Source organism: Balaenoptera acutorostrata, chromosome 10 (assembly GCF_949987535.1).
Source record: "Balaenoptera acutorostrata chromosome 10, mBalAcu1.1, whole genome shotgun sequence".
Lineage (NCBI taxonomy): Eukaryota > Metazoa > Chordata > Mammalia > Artiodactyla > Balaenopteridae > Balaenoptera > Balaenoptera acutorostrata.
In genome coordinates, this window is record NC_080073.1 from 15776869 (window position 1) to 15795973 (window position 19105).

At 34.1% G+C, this 19105-nt stretch overlaps 1 protein-coding gene across 13 annotated transcripts in view; it reads right to left on the reverse strand.

Annotated features, from left to right (window-relative positions):
* CHL1 (cell adhesion molecule L1 like) overlaps window positions 1-19105 on the reverse strand; it is a 207350-nt gene that overhangs the window by 61096 nt on the left and 127149 nt on the right. For 11 of the 13 annotated variants that reach the window (XM_007192457.3, XM_057555110.1, XM_057555112.1 and 8 more), the window contains 5 exons: window positions 16750-16855; window positions 13562-13749; window positions 2492-2614; window positions 1270-1440; window positions 272-319 (listed from right to left, as the gene is read on the reverse strand). In XM_007192457.3, the coding sequence (XP_007192519.1) occupies window positions 272-319; window positions 1270-1440; window positions 2492-2614; window positions 13562-13749; window positions 16750-16855 (636 nt within the window). The remainder of the gene's footprint in view (window positions 1-271; window positions 320-1269; window positions 1441-2491; window positions 2615-13561; window positions 13750-16749; window positions 16856-19105) is intronic. The other 2 variants (XM_057555111.1, XM_007192461.3) reach the window with 2 other exon arrangements.

The window sequence follows — 19105 nt, forward strand, 5'->3', positions numbered from 1 at the left end:
GTGTTATGTATTTACTTATGTTAATTATATCATCTATAAGTATATAGGTGTATTTATATAGTTATGCATTTATAAATATCACTCCTTTTTACATATATTTAATGGGGACGGGAGAAAATAGAACCCTCTACGCTAAGGAGTTTTCCTTACTAAGAATATTAGTATTTTAGTAAACTCACGAAGGTATTAAAGGAAAAATTCAAATTCTAAGATGACAACGAGCTACCGTAGGTGAAAATAAATGTCAACATTCTGCACGTCATCAACTTACCCTTGGAACCAATTTCTGTGGATGAACTCGAGTCATTAGCATGCTTTACTGAAATAAAAAAATGGAAGAAAAAAACTCACGAACATAATGGTAGATGCGGATATCAAAACAGAATGAAAAGCCATAGTTTTCTCTTAGAAAAATTACAAAATGAGATATAACCATGCTTCACTAGAACAGCACCTTTGGGGATATAGTTGAAAAATATTTATAACGAGCTTAACCTTGAACTACTACAGATGAAATCCAGGTGGAAAAGATACAAATTATAGCTCCATTAAAGAGAACTGAGGTTGCCCAAAGGATGCTATAGTGAAGCCCTGGCATAGTGAATCTACACACAATGATGAAAAAATTATGAACCAAATTAGACAATGGAATGGTCATGCCAACTTTTGACTCTACCAGAGCCCATTACTCAGTCAGTGAACTGCTGGAGATTATCTCCGCCCTTTGAATCTATGGTTCCTTCTCCCACTAATAAGGACTGTTTTCAAATGTAGGAACCCAGACTGGCATCTGCAGAATCAAGTAGGATAGAGGAGCAATTCAAATAAGTTTGCCAATTTGGGAAGGACAAAAAAGCTTGATGTGATAAAAATTGTAATACTGCTTCTTTTTATTTTTGACTCTGTTCTCTTCTCCCACATTGTCAGCCTGCCGGTTTATCCAAAATCACAGAGATCCAGAGCCTGAGACTTGCTTAGAAAACCCTGGAATTTCCTCGTGTATTTCGCCCAGGGGAAATGACTAGACCTTCCAGACGTCAAGTGAAATACATCTGTACCGTGAATTGAGATTTGATTTTCTGGATGCAGGAGACAGAGCTACCGTCGATGTACAGCTGCAGATGCCTCTTTCACTGGGACGACATCTCTAGAGTTGAACTAAACGCTGGTGGAAAATATCAACCCAGCTCAACTGGCTTCAACCAGAATAAAATTATAGACACATTGTATTCCCCAATCATGCTGGCATGATAAATTATTTGGACTTACAACTGTTAACTGTTAGTTTCATAGGCATTTTCTGCACAATAGTCCTTAATCTTGGGAATGCAGCAAAGCAACAGTAATCATTCCGACTGTCTTTTTCTTCCACATTTGCGAAGTACAGATCTCCCTTTTGGCTCATGTATACTCTTTCATCTTGTTCGATGTGTTCTAATTCTGGAAAAGAAATATCTTGTCATTAAAAGGGGCAACTGTCCTTTATCATGTCTCATCTCCTTTTTTCATCATCCTTTCCTTTATATTAATTTCATTTTATTTTTCATGTTGGCTCTTCCTATTCCTCTCAAGTCTGGTCTTACGATAAAAGCAATTAGTGAGTAAGAAGTAAAAGACAAAAAACAACAACAAAACCCTTGGGAGTGCACTTACGAGTCTGAGCATTCTACCTCTCCTGACCATCCAGGACTCTACCTGTGCTTTATGGGTCTGCACTGGCTTATCTGAAAACTGGTCCAATTCAGATAATGGCCTAATTATTACTCTTATTTTATTAGGATCATATTTCTTTAAAACAAATTTCCACAGAAGTGTGTCTGAGATATTAATCTCTCTTCCATGGATGCAGCCTGGAAAGTTCTAGGATGAATGGAATCTGGAACTTTGGCTGCAGCCAAGAGTAGCTTCTTTTGCTTTCTTTCAAATGCTGTACGATTATTATTTTTCTCTTGGGACACAATGGAAAAACATTTAGAGAGCCCTGCTAAGGCACATGCCAGAAGTAGGCTTTACAAGAAGCTGGAATTCCAACTCAAGAATTGGTAAAAGTTTTTGACAAATTAAACACAAAAGTTAATACTAATTTCTATGTGCGTCACTGTATGACGTGGGTACAACATTATTAAAAGAGAAATTTAAAGCTAGCAACATAGATACAAGCCATCCTCAGTTTTGACATGGATAATATCCCAAAGGTAAGTTGTTTGGAATACAAAAAGTATTTCCTTCATAGACATACTTTATCATATCAATAGCCTCTACTCTTTCCAGATATGACAAAATCCAGAAACATATTTAGTGGTTTTCTAGTGCTTTCATGTATATTTAGAACTTAGAGAAGACAACAGATAGAAATAGTTTTTAAAATCTACTTGATTTCACATTGACAACCGTATATTAATTTTTTATCTTTAATTCCACTATGTTATTTTACATGATGCATGAAATTAAAATGTCCCCTTAGAATAGAATAGAATAGAACATTACTTACCAATATTCATCCAATAAATGTGTAAAGGTGGGAGGCCTTTGGGAGGGTTGCACGGGAGGACAATTGGATCGCCCTCCTCCACTTCAAGAGGGTCAATTTTTTCTTTTGGGAATTTTGGAACATCTGGTATAAAAAATCATTTAAAGACATTATTTAAAATTTATGTTACAAGTAATGTTTTAACGTTACAAGTAATATCTTAAAGCGTTCTTCTTTTTAAAAATTAGAGTATTTTTAATAAATTCAACACCCCAAATCTTGGTTCTCGTATCTCTCCTGAAGAGGAAAATACTGTTAAAAATATGTGGTGCATCCTTATACAACCTTAAAAATATTTCTGCATTTTGTAACTGTAGACAACAAATATCTTTGCTGTGACATCAATAAGGCAACAGTATGCTTGTGCATATTTCTCTGTGCAGAGATGTAAGCTCTGAGTCATAGGAGTCGCTCGTATTAAGTTTTGATAGATAAGGAATCTTTTTTCTCCAAACACTGTGATTTATTTTTAGGGAGATACTTATTTTCTGTCTTTTGCTTTATTGTGAAGCCCTTGAATGTAATTGGCAAATATTCCATTCAGAGCATAATCAAACTAAATAAACAATTCAAAGCCCATGTGGGGAAAACAGTACGAATGCAATGAAAAGCCAAACATGATCACTATATGCTGCAAAGAGAGTCATTCACATTGAAATCACTCCCAGTAAATGAAAATATTAAGTGAAATGGAACTGATGTAGGAAAGGAGAGTTTGCAGTATTTCAGCGTATTGTTTCTTTCCCATGCTGGAATCAATTTCCTAAAAATCAGTGCATTGGGACTATAAGTCATAACTGGGCAGAAGTTGAAATCCGACACCAATGTTTGATATTCTTATGAAGTTATTTATAAAATAGTTTTAGGAATATTCAAAATATATTCTGCCTCAACATTATTTGTACCTTTCAACTTTGTTATGGGAATTTGCATTATAGAATTACTCAGACTCTGATGGACGAGAAGGACCTTAAGAAGGTATTTATAACCTTCCTGACCTGATGGAATTTATTAGCAGGTTTTCCATCTTTGTATCTCATTCTTAAATTATGGTTCACAGAAGATTATCATTATTCTTGGGAGTCTAAAGATATACTCATTTATTGTACAATTTCTTCTTGAGAAGCTTTGTGCAGTTCCTGTATATTTGTTCCCTTGCCCCTCACCCCCTAACCTAACTGCTTGTGATTGAGGGAATTTGCTGACATTTCTTATCGATGCACTAGCTGGTTACAGTGAATTGCTTTTTGTCTAAATTCAGGGACCTTTCAAGGCTTAACATTGCAGGGTGCAGTGTGGTTATTACACTGCCTTTGCCAGTTCAAAAGGCAGGCATCAGTCATGTGACAGTCCTCAGTGGATTCCCTCTTGGTCAACTCATTGTAACAGATTTCTCCTGGTGAGTCTGGAAATACATTTGAGATGGTAACTATCTTGGAATCATCCTTTTGCTCTAGGTAGCATGAAATTTCCATCAAAAAATGGGACAGAATGCTGAGTACATTCCCTACCTTTACCTTGTAGGTAAAATATCAATACCACCTATCTGGTAAAAAACTTAGCTTTGACTGACAAATGTTATGCAAGTCATTTTGCAGAAAGTATACCTTATGCAAGTAAAGTAGAGTAACTTACAAAACTAGTATGTACCCTAAGCTCTAAATTCAAATCACCTTTTAGTGAAACTTGCTATAACTGAAGCCTGGTGTTTGTTGGTATTGAAGTTAGCTGTGTTGCATGGTAGTTATCGAATCTGTTTATATACAGATACAAGCAGCAAAAGAGGAAGGGAAACATAGATTAGGAAATGGAAGGAACATGTAATCCTGTTCTATAACCAGCAAACTTTACAGTGCCAAATATGAATATACAGTTTTCTGGGTGGTATCTACTGTAAAGTAGCTAATTAAGTTGCACAAAGCCCTAATTGGAGAGCTGCCTCTTCAGTAAAAATTTAATAATTCAAACAGATAGTATCACCAGTGAAGCACTATTATCCTTGCATTAATTAAATCTACATTATAAAATTCTAATTACAAAAATGTAACTACGTTATTCAACTGGCTTCCAAGGCATCAATAATAAAAAATAAATAAAATAAAATTTAGAAGTCTACAAAACCTTTATCACATACCATAAATCTTTGGAACAGCTTTAACCAAAGATGAAATTAATACCTGGAAACAGGGAAGAATATTTATATATTTAATAATTTAAGGTCTAAGAATAAACACTGTAAAGGACATAAATTTGTCAGGTTTTCTTAAGTCTTACTCTTTGAAACTATTTAGCGAGTCTGATGCAAAGCTAAAAAGGGAACATGTTAACATCCACAGATAAATGTGAAATTTAATTACTCCAACTTAACAGCAGGCATGAAGTTGACCTTAATTCAAATAAAGAAATGAGTCTATTTAAAAATAACTCCAACCAATGACTTTTGCTAATTGTGTTTCTCTGGTATAAACATTAGCATTGTTGAGTCTGGACAGACGCAATACTTTAAAAAATGAATTGTAAACAATTGTTTTTCTTTTGCGTGAGCCAACTACCCTGCTTTAGCTTACCAACACATTTCAAAAGAGTGCTCCGACATCACCAAAAACAAAATCATTTAACTGTGTTTCAGTAAGACTGGACTTGACCATGGAATGGTCTCTTTGCAAAGGGATCAGAACCAACTTCTACATCAGCATCTACCTAAGTAGGACTTTAAAAATTTTTGGAAATCCCATCATAATCAAGTCTAGATGAAGCTATATACATTTTGTCCCTATCAGTCTACCTGCATCAGAAAATCAAGCAAATCATAGCACTCATCTCTTTACTGTTCTCCAGCAAGTTTCCACATTTATTATTCAGTGTAGCAGACAGATTTCTAGTAACAACTCCAAGGGTACAATTTCCTGAAAACCCATCTAGCATGAAAAACCTTTCCTAGAGACAAAGTAGCTACATGTTAGTCTACTTATTGGAGCTATCAACACACGGCAAACCTGCAAATACAAAATCTCTAGGGGCTCTACAACTTGAGATGCTGACAATTGGTTTTGAAACTCATCATCTCAATTCTTTCAACTTAATATACTGAAAAAAATAACATCTCTGTACTTGAAATACAGAGACTTCTGAAAAAGGCATTTTTTATCTATAGGATAGCCTACAGGATAAACTAGGCTCTAGTCCAGACACTAACACTAATGGCTATGTAGCTTCAGACCAATATCTTTACCCTTCTGTGCCCCCTTTTACTTTTCTCTGGCGTCCTAGAATCCTTTCAACTCATCTCTCTGGGCTCCTCAAAAGTCTCACTAGGTTAGAAATTTCTTAAGAGCAAGCTGTAGAGTCCCACCATTCCAACACACTTAACAGTAAAGAATTGTAGTGAAATGGCATCAGAGTAATTTAATTAAATATAGATCTTTCCAACTAATCACTTCAATGAAAAGATACTGGTGACTTAACCACCATCAAGTTTTGTAAACTACAGATTATCTTTCTCTGGCACCCAAAGAATAAAATCAGATCTCCCTATATTCTCTACCTCTCTGTGAGTCTGATAATTACTGCCAAGGTATGTTCAACAAAGAAGTATAACGCTTTCTAACTCATCTAGAAGATGTGTCAACAGAACAATCAAAGCATAGGCAACACTGTGTAGCACCGCGTTATACACATGCTCTGAAGCCAGCTGCTTAGCGCTGAATCCTGGCTTCGTCACTTACTATGTGACCCGAACCTGTTACTTAAAGTGCTTCAGTTTCCTCACTCATAAAATGGAAACTGTCATGACACCTAATACATTGATTTGTGTCAAAGTTTAAATAAACAATTTCATATAAATCAATTAACATAGTGCCGGGCACTTAAAAATCACTCAATATATGTTGGCTCTTATTCAAATGTTTTCACTTTGCATGGTACACCCAGCCACATTGTATAGAGATGAGATGGGCAAAGGGACAAAGAGCTTTCCTTTGCTGCTGTTACTGATTTTTCGTGTAGCCTATATCATAACAACTTCTGCAATTTTATGCAACTATTTGGAATTAACTTTATTAGAGAAAATAGGGAGGGGGCCAGAGGGAAGAAACACTATGTATTTCATGGAGAACCTATGATTTGTTTAATGAATTATTCTGTGCTGCCCTTCCTATGCCAAAGAACTTTATCTATTTTGATTTCTCACTGTTTACAGGACTGGCCTGGGGAGCTTTTGAGTGCCTTTCATTTCCCTTGAATGTGCTCGGGAAATTGCTTACAGTCTGGCACCATTATCATGAATGCATGCTACTGAGCTCACATGCTGTATCACCCTTAACTCCAGTTTCTGTCTGCAAAGAGATTTAATTGATTCCCATTTCCTGTGGTGTACTCCATTAACCCACTTAGAAGTACGGAGAAATAACATTGCCTTTCAGTCTTGAACTCACACTAAGGAAGGACAACCAATTCAGCCCATTTCATTCTAGTCATTCACATACTCTGACGGATGACAGCAAAATCCTGGGCCTTAATTAAACCTTTAAAACTCTAAGTTGCACTCTCAACTGAACAAATTGATCTTCTTTGGTTGGTTTGCATATATTAGTAGAAGAAGTTAACATATGCTACTGGACCCCTGCTTTTGCTAGCCCTCCCAAATCAGAGCAGTAAATAGCCAAGATATGTCTTAAGGAAATTGACCTGAGGAATCTGAGGAAGCTGTACAAATGTAGAAACCCAGCACATTAAAAATTCAAGTTGGTTTCCATTAAAACAGTATTCAGATGATTTCATCCCTAAGCCTGCCATTTCTTACATTACTTTAATAGTGTGTAGATATTGCATTATTACTTTTATTCATTCTTTTATTCTTTAGTCTATGAACTAATAAGTCAATCACCGATAATATGCATTCATGCAGCATCAAGACAATGTAGAGGAGGAAGAATAAGACAGGATGCTATCTTTCTCACTTTTAAGCATCCTGATTAATCATATGACAGTCAAAACACTCCCCCAAACAGTAAATAATGCTTTTAAAATGCCATAGAATTTACACGTGGATATTCCTAACATTACTAATTATTGCTAACGTTTCTTCTTGTAATAGTCAAAAGTTAGAAACAATCCAAATGGATATCAGCTGGTGAATGGATAAACAAAATGTGGTATATCTGTATCATGGAATATTATTCAGCCATAAAAATGAACACACTACTGATTTATCCTACAACATGAACAAATCACGAAGAACAGGCTAAGTGGAAGAAGCTAGATGCAAAAGATCATATATTGTATGATTCCATTTACATGAAATGTTCAGAAAAAACATTCATAGAGGCAAGAGTCAGACTGGTGATTGCCTGGGGCTGGGGGTGGGGAGAGAGAGCACCTACAAATGGGCACAAGGAATCTTTGGGGGATGATGGAAATGTTCTAATACCGGCTTTTAATGATAGTTATACTAAAAATTTTTATGAAAAAAAAATCACTGTGTACCTAAACACATAAAATTTATGATGTGTAAATAATACTTCAAAAATTATTTAAAGAATCCAAGGTAAGGAAAATTAGTACAGGCTAAGATGGACTAAGAATGCTAAATGGAGAAGGCTGATCTGTGCCCTGAACGATGGATAGTACTGAACAGCCAGAACAATTCTTTATAGCATCATTTTAACTCCAGTGACGTCTGTCATAATGAAGGCAAGAATACAGCTCACCTTCTCCCCAGACCCACTCACCACACCCACAGAATTTAAGTTTCTTGGTACAGTCTTTCTTTTGTTCACTGCTATATCTCAAATTACTAGAAGAGTGTCTGCCACATGAAGGGAGCTTAATAAAGATCTGTTGAATAATTCACTAACTCTCCATGCCATATCTTGGAAAATCCATTTAGTTAAATGATTTTTCCCCATGTTTGAAAATAGCATGTTGTGTTTGGTTGGTTGTTTTTCTTTTACTCTTTTTCCAGCAAACTCAACTGCAATTTTGTTAAAAGCAGAAAAGTAAACATTGTGTATAAAGGTCTGTTTGTAGGGAGTAATAACCACATTTTTAGCTACTGTACTTGTGTTCAAACTTAGGTGGATCAAGCCTTTAAGGTTGGTCTAAAGAAAAGTTTAAGAAATGAGGGATACAAACTCTAAAACTCAAATTACAAAGTTTAATATAAAAGAAGAATCAATTCTTTACAGCTTAAGAGAAGAATCAATTGATAAAGGTGGTAGGAAGCTTTAAATGGTCTCTGATTTATAAACTCCTAAGAATTGGGGTGGCAGTCCTATTCAACATGTAAATGATTACAGAAAGCTGTTAGATGATGAAGTAATTTCAGGAGGGGCTGGAAATGATGCATAAGAAACCTAATTTATTTTGCTCTTTTCTATAGCAGCAGAAAAGATGGAGCAATTACCCACTACATAGCTCAGATTCAACTCTCATCTCTTAACTACAATACTAGCAGATTCTGGCCAGAATTATCCTTACATTGTTCATGTCTTCAGTTGGTCTGCTTAGATAATGAGAGAAAACATTTTTTTAAATCCTCATTGTAGAATCTTATACTAAAATGTGCCATTTCTTTCTCTGCAATGGATCTAGCAACTGCCTTTTTCCTTTGTGTCTCCATAGCAACCACTAGAATTCAGGTTAGGGATCACCGTCGTGCCTTGTCTTCTACAACAGATTTTTAACATCTCCCTTTCTCTCCCTCTCTCCCATCTTACTTCAGTCAATTAGATATATATTATATAGTTACAGTTCTATGTTATAGACTATAGTATAGTTATATAATATAGACTGTAAGTATAGCTTTATAGTTATATGATTTTATGATTCTCAACCACAGTTTTCTGACCCAGAATTCATGAACATTTCCTACTGAGTATCATTTCAAACCCAAACTCCAGAGGCCAATTTTCAACACTGTATGCCACTGCTCTGTCCATTATTATTCTATAATATCACACTTAATAACCCAGGATATCTAATTAAGACAAATCAGTATGCTACATACTTATTAATTTTATATATATTAAAAGACCATTTATAAAATAAATGTAAAGAATAAAAAAAAAGAAATACAACACTCTACCTACCACCCATCATAAGAAAAACATAAAATCACCATTATCTTTCTGTTTGGTGCAGATCCTACCCTTTCCCCATTCCATCAGAGGTAACTACCATCCTAAATTTTGTTTTCATCATTTCCTTGCTTTGCATTAAAATTTTACCACATGAAATGATACTCCTAAACAATATGTTATTAATTTTTACATATACTGACCTTAAATCAATAAAATCACCCTTTTTTCCTAAGATTTATTTTTATTGTTCAACATATTCTTAATGTTCATCAATTTTCACTGCTGAGTAGTAATTTTTGTATGAATATACCACAACTGTTTCATTCTATCATGAATGAACTTAAGTTTTTTCCAGTATATTTTAAAAATACAAAAATGCTACCACAGCTATTCCTGGTGCACGTGGCTAAGGGGCATGTGCACATGAGCAAACAAATGGAATTTCTGGGTCATAGGTGAGAACATCTTTAATTAAGGAGGCAGTGACAAATATTCTCCACAGTCCAAGAAGTAAACTATTCTCATCAGTGGTGGATACGTGTTTTGGTAGCTGCACATTCCCACCTAAAATTGTGACTCTCAGACTTTGTTATATTTCCCAATTTTGTGGGATCAAATGCTTTTATTATTTGAGTTACAGTAGATCTATTTCTGATTACTAATGATATTAAAAGCATTTTCATATTTTTATTTGTCATACCAGTCTGAGGTGCAAGTTCATGTCTTTTACCACTTTATTTTTTGTTTTTTTCTTAAAGGATGGTAAAATTATTTATAAATACATTAGTATTATCTTTAGTTATAGTCATTGGCAATGATTTTTCTTCTGGGTTGTGGCTTACCTTTTCCCTTTCTTCCTGGGGTCTTTTGATGAAAGGGAATCTAAAAATCAAATGTAGTCAAATTATCCTTAATGGAGATTTAATTTGTCTTGTTTAAGAAATCTTTCTCTACCCTGATGTCATCAATACATTGTCTGAATCACTTTCTAAGTTAAAAAAATTTTTTTCCTTGCAAAGTTAAGCCTTTAATCCACTTGGAATGTATTTTTTATATGATGTGACCTAGGACTTGAAATAAGTGTGTCTCTATGTGGATAATCAGTTGTTCCATACCATTTAGGGGGAGGGAGGGAGGGAAGGGAGGGAGGGAGGGAGGGAGGGAAGGAAGGAAGGAAGGAAGGAAGGAAGGAAGGAAGGAAGGAAGGAAGGAAGGAAGGAAAGGAAAGGAAAGGAAAGAAGGAGGGAGGGAAAGAAAAGAAAAAGAAAAGAAAGAAAGGGAAGGGGAGGGAAGGGAAGAGGAGGGAAGGGAAGGGATGAAAGAAAGGAAGAAAGAAAGGAAGAAAGAAAGCCCATGCCAGCTCTTTCACACTACTTTCACATATATGAGGGCTGGTTTATGGGTCCTCCATGCTGTTCCACTGGCCCATTTGTCTAACGCTGTGCAAAACCATAGGCTTCATTACTGGAGTTTTACATTGAGTCTTGTTATCTGATAAGACCAACTCCTCCTGAAATATTCTGCAAGTTTCTACCAAACCTTGCACTGTGTTCCTCAAATACATTTGGGAATCAAACTGGTCACGTTTCACAAACAGACAAACAAAAACCAAATAGAGTTTTGACTTTGATTATTCTATACATCAAGTCAAGAAGAATTAACCTTTTAGCTTTACTGAGTCTTCAGATCAGTGAAAATGGTATTTTTTTCCCACATCTAGATCTTTTAAAAATGTTTTTCAATAAATATGTGTACTTTTCACACTTCCTTCTTGGATTTATTTTCTGCTTCTATACTACTGTTCCCCTTTGCTCTGTTTTGAAGTTTAACCTGTTATCTAAAGATAGCTTATAACAATTTTAAGATGAAAATGAATGAGCTAATAAGATCATTAATTTCCATCCTTTCTTCTTTTCTATATTTTGAAGATGAAAAAAACTCTCTCCTCATAATACTTTAGCTGCCTCAAGTCTGTCTTGTTAAGCATAATTTCTACTATCATCACTTCAAAATACATTCTATTTTCCTTTGCCATTTCTTATTTGGCCTTTGAGTCAGACATGTTTTAATTTTGAAAGATATAAGACTTTTTCTAACTTTCTTTTTAATACTGATTTCTCCATTGTATTTTGGTTGTATTTACTTCATAGCTAATATACCATCAAATATTGAAAAACATTCTGCAGTTTTAGGTATAATGTTCTATACATGTTCATTAGCTAGAGCTTGTAAATGGGTCCTTTAAATCTTCTATGGGCTTTCTAATGTTTCCTCTGCTTGAGCTACCAAATAATGAAACAGATATGTTAGCATCTCTCATTACTATGGTAGATATATTTCTCTTTCCCCTTGTAGTCCCTTTTTCTGCTTCAAACATTTTCGTATTATATGTGCCTAGTACATTAATCTCCAGGAAGCCTTTATAAAATAGTCTATTTTGACTGATATGAATATAGCCATACCTACTTTTCTTTTGAATAGTATTTACCTAAGTCAAGATATTTATTCAAGATATCTATTTATGTTTTCAAAAGATGGGACATCTTTTCCATGCTTTTAGTTTCAACAATTCTATTTTCTTGTGATTTAGATGTGTCATATGGTAAATAGCTTATAGCTTTTAAAAAATTTTGGAGCATTTAGTCTACTTACTTTCACCTTTAATTAGTGATATATTTAGATTTATTTCTATAGATTTTTCTTTCTTTTTCTCTCCTTTCTTGCCTTATTCTTCCTCATACCACACAGTTTGATAATCATTCACATTTGCTCTGTACATTTAATGTAACTATTCTATAAATTTTAAGATGCATATTTTACTTGTCAGAGTCTAAATTTGAGCTATATTCTCTCCTCTAGAAAAATATTAAAAACTTAAAAAAATTTAAACCCAGTTCCCTGTCCCAACTTTGAGGATAATGCACACAAGTTTTTCATTATTTGTTTTTCCAAGGTTTGCATACATTCTGCTCCCCCAGCATCAACTGTCCATATCCTGGAAGGTCTACGACTTTGAGTCTCTTCAGTGTCTAGAACTCTGTAAGAAGAAATTGCCAAATAGCAACCCTTGACAGTTTTATACCTAAGATTTTTTCCTGTAAACCCTTTGGTTAGGATCAAGTAGTGTTGGATACCTTAAAATCTGGGAAAATAAATGACCACACTTGGAAGTCAGTCATCAGAGATCCCATGCTGCAGAGGCCAGATCTGATAATGAAGAAGTCGCTTACTCTTTGGGATAGTTATTGATAAACAACACTCTTAAGAGTAAAGGAGCTTGCAGTTTTCCATGATTATGATTTATGGAAAATATTACTACTGTATACTAATCACTGGTTCTCCTCTCCTAGGGGGCACCCACAATACTGAACTTAAGTGGGCCCATGCCATTTGCTTTGCCCCCACCTAACAAACTGTGAGTAGAAGCTGCCTGTGTAACTTCTTGTTGGAAGCAATGTTCTCTGTCCCCCACTCGTTGACCTAGATGGCACAAGTTTCACATGGTGCTGACACAGGATGATGGGTATCTCCATTAGCTTGGATCGCCCAGTGGCTGCAAGGTGAACAGCTGCCCTAAAGAGCTGCCAGACCCACAGCAAACTGCATCATCAAGGAATAACCTTGTGTTAACACGAGGGCTTGGGGATTACTTGTGACTGCAATATAATTTAGCCAAATCTAACTAATATATTTAACTTTATCCTATGAGGCAAAACAAATACTCTTTTTTTCCCATGTTACATAAATTATTACTGAAACACAGCAAAATTAGGTTGCTTTCAAGGTCATCCACTTCTAAGTATCAAGATCTGGAAGACAATTTCCCTTCTAAATAAAATATAAGGCCTATATAAGCTGATGAAATGAATAATCTGTTATTTCACTGCAGCCCAGTATAATGCCTGCTAAACTTCATTAAAACATTAAATGAAATCTCCATTGTAATACTTACTTGGAACTATAAATTCCATTTCTTCTGACATAGCAATTCCCAGTTTATTAGAAGCAAAGCAGCGGTATTTCCCTTGAAAGTGAGATATGTGCCCCTCATTTGGGATTCTGAATGTTCCCGAGTTGTTGGATACAATTATCCGAGGGTCAGAGAGATCAAAAGGCTTGTCATCCTTACTCCACGAAAATCTGTAAAATAAAACTAAAGTTAGTAATCCTGAAAAATCGTATTTCTTACTTATAAACAAATGTACAGAAATGAGGAAACTGAGATATTTTATAGTAAAAAAAGAAGTATATATTTACATATTTAATTGAATATAATAGAATACAAAAAAGGGTCTCTGAAGAATCTGAGAAGTCTTACAAACTGCTATGGACTGAATGTTTATGTCCCCCTAAAATTCGTATGTTGAAGCCTAATTCCCATTGTAATAGTATTTGAAGGCAGGGCCTTGGAGAGGTGATTAGGTCATGAGGGTGGAGTCCTCACAAATGGGATCAGTGTCCTTATAACAGAGACCCCAGAGAGCATTCTTGCTCCCTTCCATCATGTGAGGTTACAGGGGAAAGACCGCTGTCTGTGACCAGGAAGCAGGTCATCACCACACACTATATCTGCCAGTGACTTGATCTTGGTATTCTCACCTCCAGACCTGTGAGAAATATGTTTATTGTTTAAGCCACTCAATCTGTGATGTTTTTATTACAGCAGCCAGAATTGACTGAGAAACAAGCCATGAAAAAGCTGTGATAATTGAGAGGAAATAAAAGTGAAAATAGGTTTTGTTCTGTTCTTTTTAAAATTATATTTTAAAACTTTTCCAATTAGAAAGATAATGCAGGATCTTTACTAGTATTTTAGAGACTGCAATATTTGGAGACTAAAAAATATAAATATACAATATGTCTGTGTGTGTGTGTGTGTGTGCGTGCGTGTGCGTGTGAAGAGCTCACTCAAAATTCAAAAACACACAAGCAAGTGCTATTAAATTTGGTCATATATCATCAATATTTTTGGACATAGCTGTAACATATTTGAGACCACAATGGATGTATAATTTTTCCATGTGAGTTTTTCCAATTATTACAATGTTACTAAAGACAGATTTTATTACCTTCTGTCTTACAGTTACTATTTAACTTACTTAACCATTTCCATTTTTCCCTTTTATGAACAATATTGTTACAAAAAACCCTACATATTTATTTTTGGGGGTACTTATCCAAATATTTCATTAGGTTAATTCCTTAAAAATGAGACTGATAAACCAATAACATAAGAAATATTTTATCACTTTTGATAAACATTGCAGAATTGTATTCCAGAAAAAACATACACAATTAAATTCCTACCCCCATACATAACAGAGTCAGTTCTATGGACAAGGCTGTAAAAAGCCTTTTTTTAAATTATATCAATCCAACAGATATATAATGACTTCCCAATTAGATTTTATTTAGTATTTTATATATGAATTACCCATGCAAATTTAGATTTGCTTCAGGACAACACAGTATTACATAATCTGATAATCTTTCAAAAAGAATAACAAAATTTCATGAGAGACATATTTTTCTTCGGAGCATGTCTCTCTCCTGACAACAACTTTCACTTCTTTTCTCTCTATATGTTTTATATTTTACTGCTTTTACTTACAAAAGAACACATAGAATCTGTTCTTTAAAATTCCAATACATTGACTAGGATAACTCCACATACTCAAAATTAAATATTTCCAATTGGTGACATGTTATATCTTTCCATTCATTCAAGTTTTCTTTTATCCTACTCTGCAATGTAGATGCTAAACAGTTCATGTTACGTAGTTTTTGATATCAGTTTTGTTGATATTGCTGTTACTAACTATTGAAATTGCTGGATTTGCTCCTTTTACTATTGTGATGGGATATTTTTTTCTTTCTTGTTTTCTAATATTTTCTGTTTTGTATAGGCATTTAATTACACCTTAAAAAAAGAATAATGATAGACTGCTTAATTCATATTTGTAAAATCTTGTTTTTGGCCAGTGAATAATGACAATTTAACATGTTAATGATTCACTAATAATTTTTAAAATATCCAATTATCAGGCAATAAAAATGTTATTCACATTACAATTTTAAATAATCAATTTCCATTCTTTCATTCTTAATGGATATAAAATGATCAGGTAAATCAATAAAGGTATGTAGGTTTGCTTCCCAGAATCATTTAGAACTTTAAAATTTTTTTTTTTAACTTTTATTGGACTATAGTTGCTTTACAATGTTGTATTAGTTTCTACTGTACAGCTAAGTGAATCAGCTATACGTATACATATATCCTCTCTTTTCTGGATTTCCTTCTCATTTAGATCACCATAGAGCATTGAGTAGAGTTCCCTGTGCTACACAGTAGGTTCTCATAAGTTATCTATTTTATACATAGTATCAATACTGTATATATGTCAATCCCAATATCCCAATTCATCCCACCTCCCCCGCCTTCCCCCCTTGGTATCCATACGTTCGTAGTACTTTAAAGTCTTCAATTCTCCCCACATCTTTTCCCTCCTCAATCTCAATACACACACATTTCTTTCTCTCCAAACTGGGAGGTACTTAGAAAAAACTTCATCAGTGATTACAGTTACCTACAGTAATAATTGTTTCATTAATAATAGAATACTAGATAGTAATATCTCATGTCATTTGTATTCTGCCATCTAGGATGAGTCGACATTTCTATGACAACTTAAAATATATCAAGTAACAACCTATTCACTGAATACAATATGGTTACATTAAAAGACATGCAATAATAAATATGTACAGAATATCATTTATAAATATATTAACTTTGGCTTAATAAATGCAACCTTGCACTAATCAGAATAAAGTATCTTGTTTTCTAGCTATCTTGTTCACTCATAAGGTAAAGAATTGTTTAATATTTCCACAACGCCAAAGCCTATGCTAAGTATTTAATGTAAGACATTTTATGATAAAAGTAATTTTAACTGGCAAAAGAACATATGTAAAATAACAAACTTTATTTTTATAGACATGGCTATCATTCATTTGGAAATCTTTACTTTCAATCATATGTAGATTTATAGTCCAATAAGCTTATACTGATTAGAGTAAAAATTAATATAAAGGATTGTATACATTTAAATAATTATTTAGTTTGAAGGAAATACTCACGTTGGTTCTGGATTTCCCTTAGCTTCACATTCAATTTGAAAATACTCATCAAAAGGAAAGGCAACTTGTACTTTTGACTGTTTTATGATTGTTGGAACCTGTTGAACTAAATATTAAAATATGTATTTAAATAACATGCTCTCCAAAAATTGGGTGAAGTTAGTTTAGCTACAACAGAAATACTTTGAAATAAACACGCTTTCTATATTGGTAAGTACAAGGATTATAAAAGAATGAAAATTATAGAACAAATCTCACTTCCTCTTTGCAAAATGTATTTAGCTGTAGGGAATATACTTCACTGCCATCAATTCATGTTGTCATATAATTTATTTAATGCCAGACTAATGTAACAGTGTAACAACTTTAAAACATCTATGTTTAAATTATTGGCATTTCATGAACGTTGATGTGTTTATACAGTTTTACTTGGTTTGGTCGTTGACAATTCTGTTTTTTTCTTTACAGTTTTGTAAGACATTATAATTAATTTACTACTTCTGTATGATTTCTTCCATTGATATTTGATAATTTATTTAATAATTTTATTTTTGGACATTAGATTTTTTTCATTCAATAAGCAGCCTCAAGCATACAGATTTTTCCTTTATTGAATTAGTGACATGATAAATTTCCAGGCATGGACACAAATGGTAATGACTATGGATAAATGTTAATATTTCACAAGGGGCTATTTACCACAAACATGAGTACAGTGGTTTCCCACATCCTTGCCACCAACGAACAATAGCATTTTATAAACTTATTTATTTATTTATTTTTGGCTGCGTTGGGTCTTCGTTGCTGTGTGCGGGCTTTCTCTAGTTGTGGTGAGCGGGGTCTATTCGTTGTTGTGGTGTGTGGGCTTCTCATTGTGGTGGCTTCTCTTGTTGTGGAGCACAGGCTCTAGGTGTGCAGGCTTCAGTAGTTGTGGCACACGGGCTCAGGAGCTGTGGCTTGTAGGCTCTAGAGCGCAGGCTCAGTAGTTGTGGTTCACGGGCTTAGTTGCTCCACGGCATGTAGGATTCTCCCTGGACCAGGGCTCAAACCCCTGTCCCCTGCGTTGGCAGGCGGATTCTTAACCACTGTGCCACCAGGGAAGTCTCAAGAATAGCATTTTAAAACAATAAGATACTTCATTAATTATTAGCAAAAAAAAAACAAAACAAAAACCCTTCTCCTCTTTATTTTTATTTCTATTTATTGCTTTTGTTATATTTTTCCCTGAGCTTGCTTATTATTTGTAACTTCCCATTTACACACATTTTTAAATATCTTTTTCCCACTTGGAAGCTTGAGGGTACTTTTCCCCCTTATAGAATTTAATAATCATTAGGATAAAAATAATAGCTAATAAATGATAGTTTCTTTTAAAAGGATTCCACATATTCAAATAGTCCCTCATCTTGTGATAAACATTTGTAGTGTTTGACAAGTTAAGTACCTTCCAGACAAATTTACAAAGTAGGGGGTGACTTTGTCTCTTACCAATTCAAGCAGCTGGATGGCATTGCCGAGAATTATGATTATAAAATAAATGTACTAATGCTGAAGATACAAACTTGGATTAAGTTTTAAAATAGGACACAGATCATGATATATGTTAAGATCTACTGTCACGGAACACTCAATAGTTTTCAAATTAAGACATTACAATTTTAGTACAGTTCTAACAACCTCTGTCAGGGGACAGGATTGAATTCACAAGGAAATATAAATGGTTCAGTAGCAGGAATCTGATTCTGGCAAACATACTTTGAGAAAAGCAATTTGCAGAAAGGCCCTGAGTGTGATTCACATAGGTAATATTCCACAGTGGAGTTACAAATAGACCCTAAAACCCTGTGACATTGAGCCAGGCCCTGAACCACTATGTTTTCTCATTTGTAAAATTAGAGATTCAAGCCAGGTAAGTAGACTTTTTGGTCACTGAATCCCTTTACAATCTTAAAATCATAGGAAATCCCAAAGTGCTTTTGTAAACGTAGGTTATATTTAATAATATTTACCATGTTAGAAATTAAAACTGAGAAATCTTCTAAATATTTATTAATTCATTTAATACTATCATTTGTTAAAATAAATATTTTATCAAAAATACTAAATATAATGAGCAAAGTGGCATTGTTTTACATTATTGCAAATCTTTAATATTTTAATAGATGGCAGCTGGATTCTCATATCTACTTTGGTATTCCACATGTTGCTGTAAGTTGTTCTGTTGAAATAAATGAAGAAAATCCAAACTTATATAGATGTGTACTTGAAGAAAATACAACCTTATATAGATGTGTACTTGAAAAAGGGCGACATATTTTATAGTCCTTTCTGATTATTGTGGGCATTGTTTTTGGAT